This window comes from Schistocerca serialis, chromosome 2, assembly GCF_023864345.2.
Source record: "Schistocerca serialis cubense isolate TAMUIC-IGC-003099 chromosome 2, iqSchSeri2.2, whole genome shotgun sequence".
Lineage (NCBI taxonomy): Eukaryota > Metazoa > Arthropoda > Insecta > Orthoptera > Acrididae > Schistocerca > Schistocerca serialis.
In genome coordinates, this window is record NC_064639.1 from 693000716 (window position 1) to 693028679 (window position 27964).

Genomic DNA, 27964 nt, shown 5'->3' on the forward strand with positions numbered 1-27964 from the left:
GCCTGCGCCTGTCACCTGCTGCGGTCGGGTGAGACTTCACATCCCACACTCAGCAGTGACAGCTGTCACATGAGCACCCGACTTAGCTTGACCACAGCGAGGGCCACTGACTAAATCAAGTTGCAACATGCCTGGGCCCCACAGAGCCTAACAGGAACGGGCATCTTATGACAACGTTTTGCTGTCATAAAACCTTGGCTTGAGGTCCACCTTCTAGTCACAGTCAGATGAGGGCTTGAGCTTGTAACAAATTAGTAAAGGGATTTTTCTACCTATTGGCAATTTCTGACTCACCCCCAACTCTCAATCCTCCACCAGGGCACAACCACACCCTCTATAATACTTTGTAATAAAGGATTTGCATTTAACAACTGATAAAAATCTGAAAAATGAGTTATTTTTAAATGAAAAGATATTCTGCCTTCAAAAGACAGTAGTTAAAACACACATATCTGGGGCATGAACACAGTATTCAGGTTCCAATCCATGACCTGTAAATTCATATTGAAGTAATGTTTGCTTAGGTCCCCCTTAGGGGCATAAACAAGTGTTAGTTACTATGAAAGGTCCATGCTGTTAGCCAGTTGTCCAGTCAACCGTTACTGAGACAATTTCCCGCAAGTTAGGACCACAGTATTGCCTTAAACAGCAATACACTCTACACTGGAAAACCAATTTTGAATGATAGGCTGACTGGACTCGCTTATAGTGATTACAGCAACAGATGTGCACATCATAAATATTTAAAAACAAGATCATTTTTATGCAACACCAACAGCTGCTAATAAATCAGAGGTGTGCTACGTGCTTTGATTGAACTGATCATCATCATCAAATATAAAATCATTATAACAGCCAATGTAGCATCACTCCTTCTAAGGTGTTAATAATAAAAATACAAGAAAAACAGAGTTTATAAAACTGAGTAACCTTAGCACGCAGTCAATTTCTGTGTTCACTGCTGTCATGTGGGTGCATTCATATACTGACAAACTGGACAGCTGATTTCTGTCAATGCAAAAATGATACAGTATTGTATGCTGAGGGCTTGTAGCTATCAATACAATTTTGATGACACAGACCAGCTGATACCACTGATAGCTACCATTCTCTTCACACTTTCGAACTGAAGAGGGCCTAGTTTGGTCAAAGCTGATCACTACAGTAAAAACTTTTATGAATCCCTATATTTGAAAAACATAATTATAGTACTTTGTTCTGCCTCATACACATTTTAACAAATTTGAAGTCACAGTTTTGTGTCCAGTGCAAGAAAACTTTTTAACAGGCAAAACAAGCCAAAATTGCTTTGATATTTTCACTGCAATCAAATACAGATGCATATTTCTTCCAAACAGACTATTTCAATTTGGCTCCTCATAATAATGGGAAATCACCTTGTTTCATCTTATGGCCACGGTGGCCATTTTATTAGAGCATTCTCACTAACGTTTACTCCACCACACTCACTAGCTAGTCATGCAGTCACTACAATGTGTTAACTAGTGGCAGCAGAAACTTGACAACTCCACTTCTCAGGTTGCCTGTGACCAGGGTTTTCATCCAGAATGTGCTTCACAGACTGCATGAAAGATAAGCCTTGGTAATGTGTGGTCACCAGATGCAGGTCCCTTGGGTGGAGCTAAAGAGGTCATGGCCAGAAGGTAAGGACAGAAACTGATATCTGCTTTACTTGGGGCCACAGACTTTAAGTTTTCAGCTGGCATTACAACAGACGTACAGTGCTGCTTGCTGCAATTTCGTTCACTAAAGTTCGCTTTACATAGGAAGGCAGTCCGATATTCAGCTGTTCTGCACATCCCCCTCCATTAACCACTGGCAGCCAGTAAGATTAATTCTCTTTCTGCATATAGGGACACACAAAAGTTTCTTCAAGACCTGCTCCCCCAAATTTGAAGGTAGCTGTGACAAAAACACCCATCAATCTTGTGAACAAGAAATTGCTTGTGGAAATGTATTTCTCGAGGCAGCGCACTTCCTTATTGATGTGGGGGCAGTGAGTGCCAGGCAATTACTATCTCATCCAGCTCCACTGTTGCTATACTTCATAACAATACAGTTTCATTCACAGAGCAAGGGAATTATGCATTCAACTGTTGATGTTATTTTCTTACAGTTGTATAGCTGTGAATGTGCATCTTTAAACGTGTTAGTACGATTTCCAAATAAATATGTCAGGCGAAGGGAATATTTACCGCGTTTACAACATTTTCAAACATGAAGCTGAAAGTGGGACCCCAATTGTTGACACTTTAAGGACACAAGAATGGACTGCAAAGGCATGTGGTGTACGCAAGAGAACTGCACAGAAAATTATAAATGAAGTGTCAGAGCTGTAGAGACGCCATGAGAAGTTGGTTTCGTGTCACCCAGAAATCATCGACATCTCAAGAAACCTGTAAGACAAACGGATGACTTTGACAAGAATGTTTGAAGGGGCTCTGTCTTTGAAAATTATTTGAATGGTTAATATCTGACTGAGAAAATTGGGTTCAAAGGAAGCACTCCATCAGTGCAAAAAAAATTTCAAAGACATTGATTTCAAACATTCTGAAAGTAATGACGGGAGAAAGTTTTTAATGGAATGAAGTGACATAGCTGCAGCATGTGCCACATTCCTGAGAAAGATGCACGAAATAAGAGAAGGTAATTCAACAGTGTATTACCTAGATGAAACATGCGTGAATCAAAATCATTCCAGGAAAAGCTGCTGGAATATGGGTGATAGTACTGGCAGTCATACGAACTTGTCTTACTTGCACCTGAATGTAGCCATGCAGTTTTGTGCTTACCATCATACTAGTGCCAGTGGAATGTGATCGAATTAATTTGGGCACAGGTTAAAGACCACGTGGCAGGAAGAAACAAAACATTCAAGATAGTAGACACTGGATTGCTTCTGGATGAAGCAATAGACAACATATTCCCTTCAGGGTAGCCAGATTGTGTGTGACACACTAGAAAACTTCAGGAAGAGGACTTTAAAAGGGAGATGAAGATGGGTGGATGCTTTGGCCCATCACTGTATAGTTACAGTCAGATGGTTCAGACACAGATTCAGACAGCAGTGACAATGGTATTATGATGTAGATTCAGGAACCAACGTAATAATAATTCTTATTTTTAAAGACTCATGATTTGAAAAGAAACTATGTATTTTTTGTGTCAAAATATCAGTTGTGTACGTAGTATATGAAAATGTCCTGACCTTTATTGACTAGGAATTTGTATCCTGAGGAGTATGCAGATGTTGACCTCTCATGAGTGACATCACTACAATTTTTGATATATTTCCCAAAGCAAATCAGTTGGTTTGTTAGTTGTGAACTTTAAGCTTTTCCCAGCATTTACTGTGCATTTGCGAGAAAGCGGCAGCGTAAATTTGTCAAAAACTCCATTTTTTGACAAGTAACAACATCAATTTCAAGGTACAAATTGGAAAATGTCTTAAAATAGCAGGCAGGATTACCTGTCGAGATATCGGTCATTTTTGATGTACTTATCAGGCAGCATTAACTCTAGTTATTTGAAGATGATGTAGGTTATTTGCTTGTTCTGTGCACAATAAATGTGGTGCCTAACTGCACTGTGAAATGTGTTAGTTTGCACTCATAATGGTTTTTGTCAGTGAAGAATACGACAACATGTTGACAATTTACACTTAAATGTTTTTCATTAATCTTTGCTACCAGTAATCCTTTACTTGTACACATTTAAGTACATTAAGACACAAACACATTATAAAATTACCCATTTTCAAAAAATTCTATGGATGAGAAGAAGACACGTATAATGGTTTCAATTTGTGTTTGAAGTTAATTTTGTTACCCATTACATTCTTCACCAGAATGATTACATTGTCAAAGATTTTTGTGGCTAGGAACCTCACTCATTTCTGTGCCCGATAGAATGGATCATTGATTACGGTAAAGAATTTCTCTTCCTCTTATTTTAATGATGAATGTTACAGTTGTTTCTTAATTGCAGTTAATCATTGAAAACAACTGTTTAATGAATTGTCTTCAAGAAGTTCTAGAGGACAATGAGTATTGCCCTTATTACAAGTTTCTGTGTGAAAAACACTTTCTTCCTTTGGGAAAAGTCATCAAAAGCTTTGATGCCACTACAAATTAATGAATGAAGTAAGCCAACTTTTTGAAATTTGCATCTACAAAATCTACTGCTATCCACAATGAAAAAATTGCAAAGCTTGGATGTTTAAAATCTGTAACATGTGAATTCCATTTTCAGTTCTTATCAAGAGGCAACTCCATATTACAGTTTTACTTATAATCACACAAAAATGACAAATATTGTAACCGGTTCTGATAGCCTTGTCATTAGACAATTACATTCTTGAGAAAACTGTACTTGACACCTTCAAAAAACTGCGTCAGTTGTTCTTGCCTTCCAACATTATGCAGAGTAAAGCTGTGGAGTACCGGATGCAGCATTTTCAACATTTGAATTAAGATTTATCTCATAAAGATGACTGATCAAAATCAGTTATAACATTTACTATTCTCCTCATGGACCCGAATATGTAATATGATGTATGGTATATAGATGAATCTGATTGTTGTCTACGCCGGCAAGGTTTGGCAATGTGGACTTTGTTTGCCCACCCTCTGCTGCTACGGCTTACGAGAATCTCATCCCTTCCACACTTCCCTATCGCTCAACCTCTATTTGTGGCAGTGTCGTCCTACATGACGCGGGCTATAACTGTAAATAACAGAATTGGACAAGAAGTGTATCGTAAGAAACAAAGTAATTATTACTGCGGATATGAGTAGGTAACCTGCAGATATCTGCAACAACACACAGTTTTATCTGCAAGATAACAATTACTCCAGATCTCTGCATTTGTGAGGATCTCTATGGTACTGAAAATAAGCACATATAATTGCAGACATTGTTCACTATTTATAAAACTAACGATTCAAGCCAAAATATTCCAATACATACACAAGTGTTCCTGACTAAATAATAAGTAAAGCTGCTGATGACAACAATGTCCAAATATGAGTTAACCATGATGTAAAACATTTTTTTTTACTGTAACGTAAAGAGTACTTAAAAAAAAAAAAAATTGTTGAATGCTGATATGTGAAACAAACAATAAAATGAAACAACTTGCAACATGGTCACAGTAAGATATTCCAGTGATCCAGGAAATATTTATTTTATTATAAATCCAATCCCTGTCCACAAACAATAATCAATAAAGTTATTAATTTTACTCAAAGATGACCAACCATCTTCAGACCTGGAAACAAGGATATGGAGGTAGCTTGACACACAAATACTTCCAAATTTCCCAAATAACAGTATCAGAAATCAACTGAAACAAAAATAACATTTCCGTGCCTGAGTGGATGCAGTGTACTAAACATATTGAGTCATTACGTATACAGATGGTATAGTTACAATAAACAGATACACAAGCTTCGTCATCAATTACAAACTTTGAGTACTGTGAGCACCACTGTGAGATATATCTTAACATTTCCTTGCTACATCTGTTTCATCTGTAGCTCATATGAGTAGATGGTATGTGTGACTATAGTGCTGATTATATCCAAGAAACCATTTTTTTTCTATTTCGTGGTGTGTAATTGTGAATCCGCCTGTGTGCACTCGTTTGCCAGGTGGATGGTGTAGGAATAGTATATGCATTAAGAAAGGTAAAAAAAAAAATGTTCAGTTTTATTTGTGAGCTGCAGACTTTTTCATTTAATGACTGCTTGTACTGTACAATGGTACTGCGTACCTTTTGGTTACATAGACAGTATTATATTTTAATAACGTGTCCTTCTTAACTACATTTTACTGCTTTTACTGTAGCCCATACATAAATGATGTGTGACAATAGCACTGATTATGTTGGATGACGTTTGCTCATTTCATTACATGTAATTGTGAGCAGGCCATGGACTCCTGTTTAAAGGATGGATTGCATGGGCACAGTACGTACGCTCGGAGGAAAGTTTTTTGTTCTGCTTGATTGGCGAGCTGCAGATATTTTTGTTTTAACAACTGACTGCATTGTAGAATTATACTATGTAATTTTAGTAACACAGTTTTATTTTTAATAAGGCCTATCTTGTTACATTATATTGTACAACATGTAAGCATTATCATCTGTACTTTGATTATTTGCACTAAATTCTGCAGGAAAGATTTTGTACACTTAATCAGAAAGTGAAGTTATGTGCAGCAGTGACATCTAGCATGCGACAATGCAGGCATGTTGCTCATTCCAGCACAGCAGTATAAATTGTTTTCTCAAAGTGTCAACACATTACGTCGCAATGGTAGTCACAGTACTTGAAATTTGTACTTTGGTGATGAAGCTTGTATGGCTAATTATTGTGGCTGTACCATCTGTAGGTGTAATGGCACGATATGTGTAGTATAATGCATCTACTCACGTATCAAAATGTAATTTTTGTTTAAAATGATTTCTGGTTTTGTATTTGTGTAATATGGAAGTATCTGTTCTTTGAGCTACCTTTTATGCTTATTTTTAGGTCTGCAAATGTTCATCACTGACTGAAATTAATACCTTGATTCATAAATGTGACTGGACTTACAGCAACATAAATAAAATGAAAATTATTATAGCTTAAAGTTTACACTAAATCTGATACTACATACTTCTGAAAGTGCTTTCGTGATGTGCAGAGAACATGTAGACTAGCACAACGCACTTGAGCTTCATGGAGGTGGTCTAAGCGACTCTGAGCTTTGTTTTGATAGTGAACCAGACGTAACACTCGAGGATGTTTCACCAGTGCTTGAAATTCAGGTACCTCCTGTAACTGCTCTAAACGCCAACGAACCGTCTCACTGCTGAGTGTAAATACATGTGGGCAGCGTTGGATTGCCACATCTGAGATTCCGTGCTCCTGAAACAAAAATTATTACAGTAATAGAATTTGCAGGTAAAGTATTAAATTTGTTTGTTTATACACATATTGAAGGCACAGAAACAATCATTCATAGACATTCTGCATATTACATTACTGGCTGTTATGTGAAATAAAAGAGCAACTGCATGTTACATTTTTATGGAACCTTCCATTAAAGCTTCTTCATTTTCATAAATCAAAGAAGATAATGGACACGTTTTTCACACAAGTGGTATGAAGAATTAATGTGAGGGGAGTGTCATTTAAATTCTAATGTGCACATCCTGAAAAATCTGCTTCAAAATCAGAAGCCAAACATAGGTAATTATTGTATGAGTCTGAAACTATTATAATGGCAACTAAAGTAAATTAAGTTTTTTCAGAAAATACCCATGATAAACATATGGGCATAGTCACTAATACTTCTCTGATTTTCATTTACACACACACACACACACACACACATACACACAAACAAACAAACAACAGTTGGTCCCTGTTCCTCATCTAAGGCCTTCACTGCAGAGCCATCCATGTAATTGTATGGTACACTAGCACTTAAAAGAGTTCTTCATCCAGCAGAAGGACACATGTCCTTTCACTTTCAGTTACACAAGTATTCAACTTATGCTGCCCACAGTTCTGACAAATCGTCATGCAATGACCCATTTCACCACTCCAACTTCAAATACTGCAAACAATTATAATTCTCATATTGCTTTTTCTTAAATTTCTCTTGCTATTCTTTCTGTCCATATTCAAGGAGTTTATACTCAGCTCAACAACATGTTTTAAATTGTTGCATGCTCCAAAAACTAAGGTTAATAGCCTCATCCGCAAGTCACCAACAGTTTGCAAAGTGGCTCTAGTGCGCAATGCAATGATGAATAGCTTGAAAGCATTTGATATCCTTGAACAGTTAGGAAGCTTTTTCTGCCTCTTTTGTAGTTTACCCACATGTAATACCAGTTGAGAATGCTGAACTTCTTTTAATGTTATTTTTGATTCCATCATTTTAAAGCGTTACTCAGGATTCAAGTGGTTCAAATGGCTCTGAGCACTATGGGGCTTAACATCTGAGGTCATCTGTCCCCTAGACTTAGAACCACTTAAACCTAACTAACCTAAGGACATCACACACATCCTTGCCTGAGGCAGGATTCAAACCTGCCACCCTAGCAACAGCGTGGTTCCGGATTGAAGCACCTAGAACCGCTCAGCCACAGCAGCCAGCTCATTACTCAGGAGTTTTGTATTACAATTTGTATACTTAGAAAATTTTATGCACATAGACACTGAAAAGCCAAAAAGTCTATAAAAAAACTGCATAATTTTTTGTTACAACTTGTACAAAATTTCAGCAAAATGATCTGACTGTGTAAATGTTTTACTTTCAATCTCTCTTTACATGTTAAAGAATGAGAAGAAATCCTTTCAGAGGATCTAGACATGATAAACAATATAATGAACAGTGGAAGCCCTGTCCCATCTGTGGTAAGGTGTGCATATTCCAAACAAGGTAACAAATTTCCTAGCATAAACTTAATACAGACTTCACAGAGCACAGCTGAACCACAATGTGTAAACAGTTTCCTGTCAGTGGCTAATTGTTTGAGTTTCAGAAAATCATTGTGCAAATGTCACATTCACTTGGTTGGAAGCTGATCTCAAACAAAGCTAGTATCAGCAGTGTCTGCCAGCTCAACATCATATCATATATATTCTGTTGATGAAAAAGCTTTCTGAGTATTGTATCATGTCATAAAAAATTATACTGGAGAAAAAAACATTTGGCCATGGTTATAGTTGCCTTCTTCTGGGTCTCCTGATATGCTTTATCTGTGAGGATCACTTATATTTTGTCATTGTTGATCACTGAGTATGACAGATTCTCAATATGGGGATCATTAACAACCAGATATGTGATAGGACGGACTAAAGGTTTGTACCCATGGCAGCAGTAAACTGACCAATAACTGCTTACCAGACGATATGTGATGGGAGCAAACCATGGGAAGCCCAGCCATGCACACATTTGAGCGTTAAATAGAGAAACAGCTGCTCCAGTATCCACTTGCAGCGACAAAGATCTTATTATGATGCGGAGACAATGGAGAAGTACAATCAATGTCAACGTCCACTAATTCGGAGAAAGGCTGAGAATGACAAACCAACACAATGGGGCCTTTCCAGCGACACCTGTGACACATTGCCCATCGCCAGGGACATGCAGCCCTCTAATGTTGCACAAAGCAAGAGGGGCATGACAGAAGTGCTGTGCATTTTCAGTGCTGTGGCTGCCAAGCAGCTTGTCTGTTCTGTCCACGTTTCCTAGTTTTCACAGTGTTGACTTCCTATCTGCTCAGTGACCCTGCTGCTATATGCCATTGTGGTTCACTATTAAAAATGGCAACATCCCACCACACTTCGATTTGGTATCCCACTGCGTGGAATACCTCAAAAGATTGAGCAATGTCCAACACTTCTTCCAAGGACAGATCTTCACACTGAAGGGCCCTCTGATGAACTTCCTTGTCATGTGCGAGGTATGTGATTGTGTCACAAACCACAGAGTGGACATAGAATTCTTTGGAGCAATAAAGCAACATTTATGGCTCAGACTCTGTAGCTCCACCACCTAAGATTGGTAAGACTGACATGGCTGCTTGTGGTGCTGGTAAAACTCAATGCAAGCAGGACAACTGATACAACAACTATATATGCAAGGATGAATCAACAACAAAGGCAAAGCCTTACAAATGTTCCAATTTGTCATCCTAAAGGCAACAAAGTGCTCAAGGAGCCATTTTTCATGGCAATGGATGCATCTTAGACAGCAGCACCTGAACAGACAACATAGTCACAAGTTTTTCCAAAGCTACCATAGAAAGCTGCTGCTGGTGGAGAAATAATTGAAGTACTGCCTCCATGGAGAGAAAAGAGGCCATGCAGAGCCAGTGCAAGACAATACAAAAGATATTCCCCCGTCATGGGTCTCTGGCTTCCTTTTGTAGGTGACTGAGGTGCAGTCCACAGTCGGCAACTTCAGGTGGAAGTGCCTGGAGCTGCACAACTCCATTGCATTGCGCGCCACATCTGTAGTAACATTTGGGTTATTACACCAATAACAGTATTTTTATTTTTAAAACAATAGTTTGTAACTGCTTATTGGTCTTGTGAAATTATGACTAATGAGTGCCAACAATGTCCCCACTGTGTGAATCATGCATAGTTTTGTAACCAAAGATGGCAAATTCCTCAGTGCCCCCCCCCCCCCCCTCCCCCGGTCAAATAGCATCAAATGAAAATGTGGCAAGCATTTAGCACAGCAGTTATTCTATGAGCTTTCTGGGGTTATAAAATAAAAGTGGTGATTGTAGGAACAACTGAACACAACGAAAGTGAATTTTCTCAGCAGCTATATAACAGCCATACTCCATACTGTCACTACTGTTTACAAACAAAGCACCATCAGAAAAAAACCCAGACCCAATATAGCACTGTACTTAACAGCAGCAAGAAAAAAAATGAAACAATGATTTCCAGGAATAAAGTAATATCAGTGTCGTCTATACTTACTTTCAAATATCCCAATATTTTCTCTATTGTCTCTGTGTTTGTCATGATAATCTTTGGAAAATTATTCAGCATAATCCTTGTGTCAATACCGCCAATTGTTGGTATTGATCTCAATGTGTTCAGTGTGTTGTCAGGATGACTGTGAATTAAGTAGGCATTACTGAGAATCTGAAATATCCATGTTTTATAATTCACCACAGAATACCACCTCCTAGCAATTAGAAAGAAAATAGCATAAAATATGACACACCATACATAAACTACATGAATACAGAAGAGGCAATACCTTTTCACGAGAAAACCCAATGTCATCTTCAAGTATTTTCAATGTGCGTACCATCAACCGCAGACTTTTGTACTTGAAGCGTTTATATGTGTTCATCATTTTGGTTATCCTGTCCTGATCAATTTGAAGACGCCATGAGAGGTAATACCGTAATACAGAATTATGAAGATCAGCAAAAGTTGCTTTCTCAATAGGTGCTGTGCACACATATGGTTCTATGTCTGGTGGTGGAGATTCAGTATGTGACAAAAATGACTGAGCTATATCAGTCTCATATGGTATATAACCATATGCTTTGAAGAGCGCTGCTCGTTTCCGAACCAGAGGTATGAAGCTGGAAATGAAACTCATATGAATACCATGTATTAACTTTCACATCAAAGTGTAACACTAAACAAACTTTGTGTCCCAGTATTAAAGCTGTAAGTTCGATTTTTTTTGGCATACTTTAAACTTTTCAATTGTTGACAGGTTTAAAATTTTTTTAGCTCCACAATTTCCATAAATGTTTATATTTCTGAAACCCAGCAAATCTCAAAAGAAGACCAATTTCTTCCTTTTCTTTTAACTGTGTTTTACACTGCAGTAATTATAGTTTCATATGATTTTTTTATCTCTACTTCCTATGCCTCACAATATTTCACTGCTTACAACACAGGACATAACAACAAGGGAAACAAGAATGTCTATGGGCCTTTACTCCTCTGCTATTACATTTTACAATTTAACATTCTTCCAATGCTTTAATTATTTTAATAATATCTGCAAGTATGCACATAAATGGTCCCTTAGATTATACAGACAGGCAGATTACAGCAACTGTAAAAGAATCCAATGAAGCTACTGCCAAGCCACATTCCCATCACTAATAAACTCTCATAGCTTAAATCATGGCACAAATAGCTGTGATAAGACAGATGAATGTATCTTCTTTTTTCAGTGCACACTTGGTTTTTAAATTTTCCTTGTTTTGCTCTGAAAACACCTTTGAATGTTGTTTTACCTTATGGCACCTGGAAAAAACACAAAGCAGTAGTTTCACAGTGTAAAAGTTCCCTACTGAAAATATTGTAAGCTTTATCAAGAAGGGTGCAAAAGCATTAATGAAATTTTGTAAAAATAAATAAAAATTCATTGTATGCCACCAGGAATTTGATGTTATTTTTACATCACGTAGTACTGACTTTGGGCACCTACTGTTTATCTTTCACTTATAACCTACAATAGCTTTCACAAGCAGAATAAAAGAACATGACATAACACCCAGTGACACCCTGTTTTTAAGTTGATCTATTTAAGGTAGTTTAAATACAAAACTGATTATAAGTGAGACTGAGTTCTGTTACTGTAACTGGAATTTAAGATGCAGAGATAGTATATGACAAGTTAGAAGTGTGTCACAAGCTATGATTTTCACATGGATACTTGTCATTCATGGTGAGTATGGTATCAACTCCATCTCTGTCTTCAGACAGTGAAATCGATGGCCTGAGATCATCACAACCACAGAGTTCAATGACAGCTGTAAGAAGGTGTAGGCCTATCAGAAGGCTGGAGCCTGCTATCCTCATTTCATTATACATACCTCTGAAAGTGTTTATGAAATAACAGCAAATATTTCAACAATAAAAATTGTTTTCTAGAATGAAAGTGGTGTTGGGTACTGCTGATGAAATTCTGGAAGCCTTATTTCATCTGAAGGGTAAATACATGAAACAGCACCTCATTAAATTTTTTTTATGTTATCTGAACTCCTTGAGTTTAAAGTTATGCATCACAGTTACTGTGTTCTTATTGGAATGTACATAGAAGAATAAAAACCCATACTTGCACACACAAACATTTCATTCCCTTATACTTCTCTAGCAAGTGTACATTACCATATTTCAAAAATAAACACATTCCACCCACTCACTAGTTTCCGTATATTTTTGGTGTTTTATCGTTTCCCTAAATTAACTCAGGCAACTGAAGGATGGTTCCTACTACAAAGCCAGGGCCAACAACCTGTCCCACCTTTGCCAGACTAGACATGAAAGTATTTATCGATTGTATGTGCGAATTTTGTTTTTCGTTCTTAAACGGCAACACTGCAACATGTCCAACATCCTTGTAAAAGTGATTAGTGGATGAATAATTTTATTATTAATCTTTCTCATTTTGTTTTATACATTGTATTTCTGCCCTACAACAAAGTATCAGTTTTATAGACGATTTTGCATTCTCCTGCACAACATACAATACTTAGTGGAGATTTAAGCATTCTCAGGAATAGATTAATGAAACATGTCAGAGTACACACATTGTGAATATGCAGTGTTTTCTAATAAATACATCATCAGTAAAAGAACCATATTCACCCATGGAACTGTGATGTTAGCCGATGTTTCATTTTTTACGGTCCTGAACAATAAGACCTTATAATTAACTAAATTAGAGTGAGTGAAGAGTGTACAGTGATTTTCTGCATACTGCAAAGAGCAAATATATATATTCCTCTTTTCTGTTTTTTATTATTTTTGGATCCCATTCATAACACAATGTGTTAAAAAATTACAAATCATATAACCAAATTGATTTTGTAACTTGTGGAATTCTAATGCCTCTTTATTGTAACACACAAAAAGGGCTAATTGAAGCATATCAGACTGTAAGATACAAAATGTTTCGAGAGAATTTACTTGTGCTTTACACAACAAATACTTACTTTAGTAAAATATGTGCTTCAATCTTTTGAAATCCACCTTCCTTAAGAAGCATGCCACGGTTCTCAACTGTTACAGGAGGCACTGTTAGTAGCTCTGGATAATTATAAATTTCAGCTTTATCAACCCCTAACTTCTGCAAATAATTTAACCCAAAATATATTAGAAATAATGTATCTATCCTGCTACTTATTTAACATTAACTCTATTATAGCGGTCTTCACACCAAGTGTTAATACAAAGCATAGCTATATTTCTCACATAAAAATTACATATATTAGTTAGGTTATCATTAATTCATACCTCATTCATGAACATGCAATACAGTCTTGTACAGTTAAACAATTATACTAATTATGAATGCATTTGAATGAGATATACATTCTTCATGCTCAACATAAGGACACATTAAACATACACAAGAAAACCGGCACATTTTAATTTCTAGGGTTACAGTTCTGGAAAAGGTAATTACTATGATAAAATGAAGGAAATAAGAACTCCCTCTACATGGTGTGGCAAATGTAATTTATAAGTAGCTCCGAGGGTTTTTCCAAATGCTGAAATACAGTTATTTGTTGCTATGAGTGGTTCTGAATTAACAATGAGTGAATTTTTTTGCTTGCTGTTTTAGTATGTTGCATCTGCATAAAATATGACATTAACAGAGCACAGAAATTACAGTTCTCAGTAAAAAAACTGCATCCTGAAAAGGGCTGTGTATATGGTTACTTCACCACTCAATATCCTTTCTGGTGATCATGTGTGTTCTATGAGGAAGGGATCTACAATGTTGGGATTGGGGTCAGATTCAAAACAGACTGCATTCACTTACAAGGCTGTCATAGAAAATGCAGATACGAGCAAATTTGTAACTGTGAACTTTCTATCCCTATGCTTGACCTACCATTGAGAAATGATTTCAATAAGCTTCCATTATCCATTTTGCTTCTGCCAGTATAGTTTTTGGGGGGGTTGAGGTCTGGCGCAGAAAGAGGTCAACTGAGACGGGTAATCTTGTTCTGTAGGGAAATCAGCACTGCTCCAACAATGAAGTATGTACTGTAATAAATGCATCACTCTTTTTTGTTATGACTGATATGGTGATAGGATCATGATGTTGCTCACATAGTATGAGTATACTGGACAGCACCTAGCAGGCCACAGATCCTAAAAGAGTTCCACAACGAATGATCCAGGCCCACATTGCTGCAGACACACAGCCAGTGCAAGATGTCTTGGGGTTTAAACAGACGCAATGTCCTAGACACCTATAGTGAACTATTGTGTGCTGACAAAACTACTAATTCAACAGAAAATAAAGTGTTTTGCCAATTAAAATTAAAAGTGTTTTTGGAAGCACTGCCCAGCAGAGTAAACATTCATTATGAAGCCTCTCCTTGATAGCTGCATGGTTGCTTTGTGGACCAACCTCCCAAAATCAGCACACAGTCACGTCCACTGACCAGGGAAAAGCAGTCGTACATTTCAACTGCATCACAAAAATAAGAGAGATTGTTAAGTGATGTTCACCATTTCATTAGCCTGGGTCAATGCTGAAACATGCAAAACTCAAGTTCCCACACTGACTTCCAGGTTCCAATTTCCTCATACTGTAGTATCCATTGTCAATGAGTGCACTCAGAACACCATATTGTGCCCTGTCCCCTCTGGTGTCTGATACCAACACATTTTAACCCTCACATCCACAAAGACATGGGGAGTGGAAAATCCTATTGGCATTGAGATATGGGTCATGCACACAGTAACTACAATCATCTTTAGATGAGATGGTTCAGATGTGTCATCTTCAATCCTGTAGTGTCACTGGCCATCACAGAACAAATGATACATTCACAGACATACATAATACACTGAATTTGACAGTCAAAACATGCCCACACATGTGGGGCAAACTGGGAAGGCAAATTAGAACTGCCCTATCAGTGATATACTCACTGCAGTCCTGCTGGTAATAGATTACTCCTTCAGAATATGACTGTTACACTTATGGCAATATGGTGTTGCTCCTAGTACAATGGATAAATTAGCAGACCACCTACCCTGAAAGAGGTCCACAGAGACAGATTCGGCTCCATATTGCAACAGACAAAAAGCTCCTGTGAGAATGGCTTGATAAATGGACATCATCTGTCCTAAGTATCTGTATCAGACAAAGTTGCTCTACAAGAAAGCCACTTCAGAATAAAATTTCTGTTTGGATGAAATGGCCATAAAATGAAGTTCAACACTTTCAAGTCCCCACATTTATTCTTATCGACTTCCTTTGATAGAACAATATTATAGAAATAGTGCAGTAGTCAGATGTCACGATTAAAAATTTATCTGAAAATTCTAGTGAGTTATATATCTACAATGATCAGCTTACAGGCAAAGTAACTGTGAAATGATCTTACCCATAATGTCATAAAGCAATATGATATTGCACACTTCAGACCTCAAAACAGACTGCAGGTCTCTCTTGTATAAAATGCAAATACAAGTATGAGCAAATTTATAATCATGAGCTTTCGGCACCTATTTACAGTTGAATCTACAACTGAAAACAGATACCAATACGTATGTTCACTGGTTCTGTAATTTTAACTTGTTTGGTTCATAATTGATGAACAGAGGCAAAATTGCTGTCATTAACAACACATTAAAATTTTTTCACAGACTTATTCCAGTGAAATAGCTTGGTATTCCCAATAGAAACACATTTGACGTTATCAGAAGACTTATGAATCATGCTGGCGCCTATTTTCACAACAAGGCATTACCTGGGATAGCTTATTTTGCAAACTATTGTGCTGAGTATCACACAGAAAAGAATAGTTAATTTTCCAATTTATAACAGTTAAGAATTTTTTGTTTGTCAGCATTTAATTTCCCGCAGTTAGCTGACACAACACTTAACAAACTCTGTGAGGCAGTCAGCATTCATATTAGTTACTAATATAGTCACTTCAGAGTGGAAGATTTATTCTGGAAACAATAGTTCCTGTATTACAAAAGCATAATGAATAGTGTGGTGCTTATTCACAACCTGTTTGAGGACATTTCTTTAAAAAGTTACACATTTCAATACAATTTCTTAATACATATTTTTAGTCTAATCAAGTTTGCTGTCAATAATACACTGCAGATTACAGGTAACCAGTTCGCCAGTAAGTACTATATTAGATGAAAAACAGGCCTAGTTTACACACAATTGGAACTGAATTTGTTTCGAAAAGGAGAACACCAGGTTGCAACAAAAAATGTCCGTCACTTGTCTAATAATTTAAAGTTAACTTCAAACAGCCTAATGTGAGTATTCCACTTATCTGCATGATTCTGCTGCAAATCACACTTGACTGCCTAGCAGAGGGGCCTTTGAACTACCTTCGGACTACTTCTCTACTGTTCCACCCTCCCAACAGCATGGGGGAAAATGAACATTTAAATCTCTCAATACGAGCTCTGATTTATCTTATTTTATTATAATGATAATTTCTCCCTATGTAGGTTGGTGACAATAAAATATTTTCACATTCATAGGAGAAAGCTGGTGAGTAATAGTAATAGTTACGCCCAGGAAAATCCACAATATTAAAAATAACTAACATTACATTACGTGCCTTCATGTAACTAACTAACTGTATACCATTATTGTCTGTTTATAGGAAAAAATGTTCCAGACATGACATCAGATACAAAGTGAAGTGCTCTGGTCTTTAATTCTGTCTTATCACAGTGTTAATTACATTTGCTTCACTCACAATCTCTAAAAAGGCAATGATTCCTTTCTAAAGTCAAAAGCATGTACTGGTCTGCATAAATCTACAACAGAGGTACTAATCTAACAAGTGTTGACAATTCACCCTTTCTTTAAATTTTTTTCAACGCTCTCTTAAAAAGACATTCAAAATGTCTTGCTTGTACAACCTCTTGTACATTTAAAATCAAATGTACAAATAAGAATTAGTTACTGTTCCACGTATACACCACAAGCAACTGGCACAAGGAAGTTAAATGTCCTAAACTGTGATATTAGACAGTAATATTCACTGACATGGGGGGGGGGGGGGGGGGGTTTAAATTTCATGAACATAGAGGAAAACAGCACATTTTGCAGTCAATTAACTTATTATACGATCATCACAAATGAATAGGAAAAAAAAAAGAAAATTATGAAGTATTACTACTAGCAGTTCTAGAACAGTGCTGAGTTACTTTCAAGCACAAGGATAACCAGGATTAAAAATGAAGGAAGCATAACTACGCTTAAAGTTAGTACCCATGAAGAATGCACTATCCCATGTCTCGCATTACAATACAAAGTCTCAAATTAAATAACATGTATCTCTTAACAGCTAATTAATTAAAACTAGGCATACACATAAATAGCTTTGAGAAAACACTTGACAATGGTGATTGATACTATCTTTGGCATAATGTGAAATTTTGGACAAAAATATAATTCACTTATACATAATAGGAGCATACTCATTTACTTACATCCAATAATGCACCAGTTTTCACCATATTCTCAACACTAGCATTACTTAGCTGTCTGTATTTTTTGAAAACAGTGTAAGCTTGACTATAATTGCAATCTGTAAAATAAAAAAATTATCATAGTAGGAACAAACTCTGCAACCCTCGAAACTATGTTACATTCTTCTTCTTCTTTTCCTTCTTGTAAGCTGAAGATTTAAAATTCTATTCAATGAAAGCATTAGTATGGCACAAAAATAAAAGAGGTATTCAGCTACAAAAGTCTTTGCTGACCCTACACTGTAATTAAACAATTTAACAGAAAACAAAAGTAAGTAAATGTGTAATAGCCTGGTGTGCAAGAGTGACACACACACACACACACACACACACACACACACACACACACACACACACACACACACACACTCTCTTCACATCATAGCACAAAATCACCATTATGATTCATGGAACAAGCCGGATCCCTAACACGGAACATTGCCTTTCGCAGATAATGCTCTTACCAATTAAACTATCCCGACACTTTCACAGCTTTCTTCCAGAATAGCTCGTCCTGTAATTTATGAGGTGTGTTCGAAAAATTCCGGAACTCTGATCACAACTTTTGTCTATGCTTATCTTTTACTTATTGAGCATGGTCTCCTTCGAAATATTCTCCTCCACAGTTGATTAACTGCTCCAAATGTTGTTTCCACTTCCAGAAGCAGTCTTGGTAAGCTTCTTGCTGGATTGCGCGAAGCTCTGTCTGCAAATTTTCTTTTATCTTGTCTATCATTCCAAACCTTCGTCCTTTCAACGGGTTCTCAAGTTTGGAAATAAAAATAAATAAATAAATAGAGTCCGCAGGGGCCAGGTCTGGATAGTACGGAGGATGAGGCAGCGCTGTGATTTTGTTTTTTGTGCAATAGTCCTGCACCAACAGGGATGAATGAGCAGGTGCTGTGAATCGTCTCACCACATTTCAGGCCGCTCTCACATTTTCTCGCAGGCATCGCAACATGTCCCAATAGTACCATTGATTAACAGTTTGTCCCTGTGGCATAAATTCATGATGAACTAATCATTCAAAGTCAAATTAAAACTATCAGCATGGGTCTGACATTTGATCTGACCTGAAAAGCTTTTTTTGGTCTTGGAGAACCTACTGTGAATTGGAGAACCTACTGTGAAGATTGAACTTTGGTTTCAACACCACAACCGTAAACTCATGTCTCTCATCACCAGTTATGATTCTCTTAAGGAACACCTTGTTCCCATATGCAAGACCCAAAGCCCTTCACAGATTGTGATGTGAAGGTCTGTCTGGTCTCGACTCATGAGCCGTGGGATTAACTTGGCGGCAAAACAATGCATTCCAAGATGCCGTGTCACAATTTCATGACATGATTCTACTGAAATGTTATATTCTTCAGCAATCTTTCGGACAGTCAGTCTTTGATCGGCATGCACAATGCTGTTGAAGTTCCTGACATGAGTGTCTTTGGTAGACGTCGAAGGGTATCCTAAACAAGGGTCATCTTTAACTTATGTCTGGCCATTTTTAAGCTGCGTGAACTATTCATAACACTGGCTACAGCTTAAGCACTCATCACCGTAGGCTTTCTGCATTCTGTTTCTGCAAAGGTTTTCTTGAGTTTCTCACGCAAAAGTTAATGCAGACGTGTTGCACCTCTAACTCTGCCATCTTGAAATTTGCAAACTGTGCTACATGACATTCTACTCAATACAGCACTGAAGAATAATTAATTGACATACAACAACTAAACTTCCAGCAGTTAAACATTAAACACAGATGTGTGCAGGCATGCAACAGCATTTCATTCCAACACATCATTGGTACGAAATTACGAATGTTCAGGAAGTTTTTGAACAGACCTTGTATGCAGGAAAATTTTTGCAAAGTTTGGAAGGTAGGGTAGAGATATTAGAGGAAGTAACATTGTAAGTATACATCATGAGTCACATCCATATAGCTCAGTTCGTAAGAGCACTGCCCACGTAAGTTAAGGTTCCTGACTGACACTCAGTTTTAACCTGTCATCAACTTTTAAACAGTATACGTTTTGCTGCTGAGTGAAAGATCTATTCTGTAAACCAAACATCTCTCCAAACACTATTTCCTGAATTAAATTTCCCAACGATACTCACCCTATCTATAAACTCGAAAAATTTAAATACATTGCAAGGATAAATCTTTGTGAATACCTCAAAAACACCAATCCTGGCAGATAACTTCCCTTACTAGGCATAAATCATTGAAAAAGGTACTGTATTTCTGAAATACTGGATGGGATGAGACACAATTGGTCATCCCTCTGCTGTACAGCAAATAAGGTGACAGGCTCAAAGAGTGGACACAAATTGAGAAGTGCATTCATGGCGAGTCCTTGAAAGAGTTGTGTTGCCTACACCATTTTGTAATTACTCTTTAATGCTATATCTGCTTGAAGCAACCAGCTCAGTAACCCAAAATACAAAAGATATGAAGTAACAAGAGATTTTGTATTACAACTTGTTAAAGAGAGGAGAAGAAACAATCAGGAAACATTAAAATCAAAGTCAAAGATGGAAAACTATAAGCTAAATTAACAATTAAAAATTAAACCAATACATCAGTACTACTAGCACAAAACATTCCTTTAGTTACTGAGATGTCCAATTAAAGCATCAATACATTACCAATGAAGAGGTACTCTATGTTTTCCTATATTCTCATGTCTTCATGTTTCAATGTATGCCTATAACTCAGTGCCAATGACTACTTCAGGATTCTAATAGGCCTAATATTTAGCAACTGTATTCGATTTACAGTATTTTGAATTTCAATGGACTTAAGTGTGCCAGGCAATGGGCAGTCATATTCAATGTGTTTTGAATTTGAATAGTAGCATATGTACCAGATGGATAGTTGGAGAAGAAGACCTATTTGATAAGCTTTGAAGAACATATAATTATTTTGTCCAAAATGTCATCACATGGTGTCTTGAAAATCAATAGTTCCACAAATTAAGAAATAAATCATAAAAACAGATACAGCCGGAGAAAACACTAAGCAATTCACACAAAAGATAAGTATGTTTCTACAAGAGTGGTCATGCGCAGAACTACAATATGTAAACCAGTAATGCTGCAAACTGTTTGCAACATTTGAACATAGATGATAATGATACTTTTTGAGAGCAGGATGGGAATTTGTGATGTTGGAATGAGTGAATGAGTGGATGATTTGAATGAAGAGTGTGGAGGCATAATTTGTCCGAAGGATGAGCTTTGAAAGATTATAGGATGTCAAATACAGAGATGTGATCATTTTGTTAAGTGTATGTTCATCTACATCCATATTCTGCAAAAAAACTGTGGAGTACACAGCAGATGATACTTCCCATTGTACCACATTTTAGGGTTTCTCCTTACTCCTGTTGTGTCCAGAGTTCAAACACAATGCCTGCTTCAGTGCCTCTGTACATATTACAGTTAATCTAATCTTGTCTTTACAGTCTTTAGAGGAACAATGGTCTGCAGTACATTCCACATTCTTCACTTAACACTGTCTCTTGAAACTTTGTACGTCAGCTTTTACAGGATAGCTGATGTCTATCTACGAGTACCACTGGTATACATTTTCCAGTATTTCTGTACACTCTCACATGTGTCAAACATTGTGGTGATTCGTAAGCACGTATGAGTTGACTGATTTCATCTGTGACTTGTTGATACTGTAGTCAAAGGACATTATCCAGAGGATGTGGCAATAATTTCTAACAACAAATCTGTCATCCAGAAGACAAGCCAATGATGACTGTGACACTGACACGCTGTGCTAAATATTGATATTTGCTGTCATTCTCTTTCACAAGAAAGCAACCATTACAGGACATCAGCTCTTAATTAAGTGCTGATTTCATATAAAAGAAAACAATGTTTTGCTTTGTGGCGCCGATGAGGTCGACACCAGAATCGATCTGAGTATTGTCTTTGAACTAAGCTAAACATTATCTTTGTGCAGTGGCGCCATGTTAGTGGTGTGTAAGCCTTGCTTGTGTAAAGAGATGAATAAATGAACTACTGCAAAATGGGAGTGTTGTTTGGTGAAACCGACCCGGACTTCCTCCTCACTGGTGACCCCGAGTTGTCACGTCTTCCGTTTTCACCGTTCTACTGTGTCCGCGGCCTCCACGTTAGATTATTTTCGCGCGTATTACATCAACACAACATTCGAACAATGACTTTGGCCCAACGCCTAACGCCAGATTTTGTGATCGACATCCATCGTGTTGCGGGCAAGGTACACCCACCAGGACTGCAACACGATGCCGCTCACTCGACTATTACGCCGGACATTCTCGAGCCTGCAACAATAAGTGAGGTTAGAAGTGTGCATGACTCCAGCCATCAAACGTCTTTGTTCCCTCCACATGTGCCCTCCCTCATCAACTGTGCAGTTACCTCTTATGGATCTCCGTGCAGTGCAGGACCAATGCCGATTTCTGCAAATGCTTCGTTGGACAACCCACCACCACCAGGACAACGATTTGCTACACCGCAATCTGTGCCGTACCATGCGGATACCTGCCACATGGCCAGAACTGCTTCGTTCACAGGTCAACCTCCTCAGCATCCGACCACCCCCGCGCCCGCCTCGGTTCAGCATCGGCACATGCCTTCCTACTTCGACACCTCAGACTGCTACACGAACAATAACTTTTTATCTGTTCCCGACCTCCACCTCCGTCCCACTGCTACGCCTCAGTGTTTTGTGCCACGACATTCAGCTTATCCGCACACTGTTTTGAGTGGAGTGACTATGAGCAGTGAACATTCGCACATTCCATCCTACGTTCGACATCATTTCCCACACAGTGTTTCTGGACAGCCCACACCTCTGCAGTCTCCCTGCAACACAGGTGGCCCTGGCTCTGATCAAATGTTGAGCTTTCCGCAGACTAAAACTTGAACTTTTTCTCAACAGCCCACGCGCTGTCTCCAGTCGAGCTTCTGCTACCGTTCTCGGCACCTCATCCGCGTCGCGTCAATTCGAGCACACCCGCAGCGTGTTGAGCTTCCGAAACCGCAATCGACACATTACGGTGTCTCACCCGTGTCGGCCTTCCGTGTTGCGACGGATCGCACTCAACCACAACATGTCACCTTCACGCTGCCACCCAAACAGCCGTCATTGCCACATCCCCTGGAGGCACACTCTCCTGGAATACTACAGCAACAACAGCTCGATTCAGGCAGTGCCCCGACGAACTCAACTCAACCTGTTCTTCCGAACATTCTACAACGTTTACCGACGCTGCCACCGTTTAATCCCAACAGAGCAACAATTCGGTTCAAAATTGTGGACAAAGTGTTCGACCATTACAAACTCGACGAGTCAACCAGGTTTCTGTGCCTCATCACCCACCTGCATGACCAGGAGGACTTGATTGCTGACCTGGTCGACGCCCGGGACTTATCTGCCCGGTATACTCTAGCCAAAGAGACAGTTCTACATCGGCTTGCACGCTCAACTGAGGCAACAATACGGCAAGTGCTCCACGTTGAGCAACTAGGCAACGACAAACCTTCCCTGCTCTGGAGACGGCTACATGCCCTGGTCAGTGTCGATCTATTCTCTGAGACAGCTCTCCTCGCCATCTGGTCAGGTAAACTATCACCTCACATCCGCTTTGCTCTGGCTCAGAGGTCTCCCGAACCTGTCGAGCAAAGAATGACGATTGCTGACAAGCTACATGATGCATCACTGCTCCATTTCGTCAGCCACTGCCTACTTGACAAGCCTCAGGTTCAGGCTCATCGCCCTGCGGCCGGACACGGCCCGGGCCGTACTGTGCCGACTGTTCCGCTCGCCCTGGGAAGCAGTAAACAAGCAACTGGGATGTCACCGGCTCTTCCTGCGGTCATGCCCCCTCCTGCAACCGAACCTGCTGCGGCCACCAAACCTCAGCCACCACCACTGGCAACGAACTTTCCACAGGAAACGCAACCGCACTACCCATACTGTTACTTCCACACACGGTTTGGTGAGGCAGCACGGAACTGCAGACCACCCTGCTACTTCCCAAACACCAACTGCAGGTAGGTTCGGGTGCTGCCTCCTGCACACAACATGACAGGCACCCCCCCAGTACTCCATTCTGTCCGGGAACGACCGGAAAATTGTGGAAGATTTTACATTAAAGACATTTCGTCGGGATACCTTTTCCTAGTGGACACAGGTGCCGATGTTTCACTGCTGCCCACGTCCTTAGAGTCGTCAAACATCTGCCCTCATCATACTTCACTGCAAGCCGTGAATTCCACTAACGTCGTCTCACTCTCCACAAACTCGAGTAGACATTTTTAGTGTGCGAAACTGACAAACCTATATTAGGCATTGACTGCTTGTGACACCACAAACTTTCACCAGACCTAGTGCGAAACACTGTGTTTCACCATCCGTCCAAGACTCACTTCCCCTGTGCTCCGTCGAGCAACCCACCACATGACAATCGGTCTGGGCTCATCTCATTCGTACATGCTTGTCTCTGTCGACGACATTACAAGAGACCATGCGTAAGTGCCTTGTCGAGCTCGAACATGTCGCTCGCCTATGTAAGGAAAATTTCGAGCTCACCCTCCGGCTCCATGAAACACAGCTCCGGCTCTCCGATGCAGCAAAGGAATTACAGACACTACAGCAAGGGCAAAGCAAGGTCAGTAAGTGCGCCGAATTTGCTTGTAATCCCAGCAATCGAGCTTCCGTGTGTTTACCTCCCACTACCCCTCGCAACTGTGCTATCAAGACTGCCATAACGTGTACTGACAGTTCCGCAGGACCACACCCTCCTAACACGGCAGCGTTTGACACTCAGCCGGACACAAGCGTGCATGCGCGATGAGTGTCACGTATTCCCGAACTGACAGCTCCTACCCGGCCCCTTGCGGACAGCACCTCAAACAATGCAACTTTGGCTCCTGTGCGCCGCCATGCAACTGCCTTGTCATCACCAGAGACGCAAGCAATACTGCCATCGGCACTGTCCTTAGCCAGACAGTCGACGGCCAAACTTCGCCTCTGCAGTTCTTCTCGCGCAAGCTCACCAATGCACGACAGAAATATTCCACGTTAGACAGGGAGTTGCTCGTGGTCTACGAAGCGATCAAACATTTTAAGACTAACGTTGAGGGACACCTGTTCTATGTTTTAACAGACCACAAACCCTTCCTTGGCTGTGGCCATTACAAACCCGCCAGCTGACCCGCCTCCTCACCGCTTCAGATATATGGACTTCATATCTCAGTTCACCACCGATGTCGGGCACATAAAGGGTGCTGACAATATAGTTGCTGATTTCCTTTCACAAGTCGTCGCTGTTCATTCGCTGTTAGAGCTCTCTAAACTGCCTAACCTCCAACCTGCCAACGAGGACATGCAAAACCTGATTTCAGACTCTACCTCTTCACTACACTTCGTCCGCACCACCTTCCCTGGCATTTCTGGTGGGATCTGGTGCGACGACAGTACGGGCACATTACCTCCCCTCATCCCAGCCACTCTCCGTCGAGCTGTCTTCAACGCACTGCACACTGAATAATTTAGCCCACACCGGTGTTCGTGCGTCCGCCCACCTCGTAGCGGAGCGCTTTGTATGGAGAAATGTCAACAAGGACTGCCAGCAATGGGCATGCTCCTGCGTCGCATGCCAATGCTGCAAAGTACACAAGCACACTTCACTCCCCCTCGGTGCCTTTTCGATCCCTCCTGGGTGTTTCCAGCATATTCATATTGACATTGTCACCCCCCCCCCCCACTAACGGTTTTCGTTATGTTCTCTAGTCTATCGACCGAACAACTCGCTGGGTCGAGGCTGTCCCCCTCCCCAATATCACGGCAGAAACTGTTGTTCGAGCTTTCGTCGAGTCATGGGTATCGCGTTTCGGATGTCCAGCTATCATCACCACTGACCAGGGCAGACAATTTGAGTCGGCCCTGTTCAACGAGATTTGTAACATTTGCGGCATCTGGCGCATCCATACCACAGCATATCACCCGCAAAATAACGGGCTAGTTGAGTGCTAGCACCGCACTTTCAAGGGGACTTTTTGATGCCACGACTCTATGGACGGAGGCCCTTTCCCTTGTGCTACTCAGCATTCGTGCGATCTATAAGGACGAGCTCAACGGCACAATAGCCGAGTTCGTATAGTGCCAGAACATTGTTCTCCCTGGCGAACTTGTGAGCCCTTCCGCTTCTCTCCCTCAGTCTGACTTACCTTCCTTTGTGGACCGCGTCAGACGCCACTTCATGAACCTCCACATCCCTCCGTCCGCCAGCCATTCCCGCCCTAAGGTTCACGTCCCGTTCACAATTGCGAGTACGTCATGCTCCGAGATGACACTGTCCGTGCTCCCTCCAACCTCCATACACTGGCCCGTACTGAGTTCTCCGGCACTCATCTAACACCTATGACATCCAGATAAAAGATTCCACTGTTACAATCTCTCTCAACAGACTCAAGCCTACTCCTGTCGAGCCCGCTTCTACCCCCCTTCAGGCCATGACCACGCCACTCACTGTCGTGGCTCATGACGCTCCGACCACTCCCTCCACGTCGGACTTACACACTCGGTCCTGACTGAGTGACTTCCAGCTCCAATCATCGAGCTCTTCTGCGACCTCGCCCTGTACTCTGGTCTCACGCACTCCATCGAGTGACCACATGCTCCCCATGTCCAGCTTACCTACAATCACACCCTCGCCGCCGGGCCTTCGCCGGTCCCTTCGACCTCTCCCCCGTCGCCTGCCTCGCCCTGTCGAGGTTTCTCACGCCCACCTATCTTGAACGTGCCCTCGCTCGAAGTGTTTGTGCTGGACATAATCCACGACATCTCTATAATACTATGTGATGATACACTGGTCGTTGTGTTTTTCCCTTCATCCAGTGCTCATGACACAACCTCCGCCATTCCCTGCCACCTGGTGAAATCTGTTCCCCTCTCGCCCGATGTCGACCTGGACATGCTTCGTGTATTCGCCACACCCTCCGGAGACATTGTCGTCGTCGTTCCATTCCACCCGCAAACCACGGGCCCACCTGTCACCGCACGACCGGCACGACGCCCGGCACGCTTCAACGACTTCCAGGTTCGGTGGCTGAATCTTCCTTCACAACATCTACTGACACAGCTCCCCAACGACGCTGTCGAGCTGACCGTGGTCTGGCTCCTGTGGACCACCCCTGCCAACGCCACAGTCACCCCCCCCCCCCCCCACCCCGGCCTCTCAAGAGTACTCCGTACTGCGAGTGGGAGCTATGTGCGCCGATGAGGTCGACACCAGAATCGATCTGAGTATCGTCTTTGAACTAAGCTAAACATTATCTTTGTGCAGTGCGCCATGTTAGTGCTGTGTAAGCCTTGCTTGTGTAAAGAGGTGAATAAATGAACTACTGTAAAACGGGAGTGTTGTTTGGTGAAACCGACCCGAACTTCCTCCTCAGCTTTAATCGAGGTGCCTACAGTGAATTATGTGTCAGTTCTTCATAGTGATCATAGTATATGTTTACGGCATTTTATTCAATACAATCAAGTTTTCAAATTTATGAGTTTTCTCTGAGCAATTGCAACTCAATGGCTTAGTTTCACAAGTGTGGCAGTCATGTCTGCTGCCAAAGCAGTAGCTACAAGAGCCACACTGTGTCGACACTACACAGCCAACACAACTAGTTGGCAGCACATCATGTATCAGCAGGATGTCATCAGCGCTGTCCCACCATGAATCAGCTGACAACTACTCTTCCAGAAGCATGTTGTTCACAGTGAGGATGTGTATGGCAGTTTTAGGGCTGAAAGAAGAGTGTGTTATAGTACAGACTATCCTCTCAACAGTAAGAGATCCACAGAAAGAGAAACTAAATATATATCATTCGACTAAGAATATTTTAATAGTAGACATTCCCACCATGGA

At 40.3% G+C, this 27964-nt stretch overlaps 1 protein-coding gene across 2 annotated transcripts in view; it reads right to left on the reverse strand.

The window, feature by feature from the left end:
- Positions 1 to 27964, reverse strand: part of LOC126457829 (transcription termination factor 5, mitochondrial) — a 44497-nt gene that overhangs the window by 5563 nt on the left and 10970 nt on the right. Inside the window, exons 2-6 of one of the 2 annotated variants that reach the window (XM_050094460.1) lie at positions 18009 to 18106; positions 13508 to 13641; positions 10801 to 11134; positions 10515 to 10682; positions 6682 to 6932 (exon numbers count right to left, since the gene is read on the reverse strand). In XM_050094460.1, coding sequence (XP_049950417.1) covers positions 6682 to 6932; positions 10515 to 10682; positions 10801 to 11134; positions 13508 to 13641; positions 18009 to 18106 — 985 coding nt within the window. The remainder of the gene's footprint in view (positions 1 to 6681; positions 6933 to 10514; positions 10683 to 10800; positions 11135 to 13507; positions 13642 to 18008; positions 18107 to 27964) is intronic. The other variant, XM_050094461.1, reaches the window with a different exon arrangement.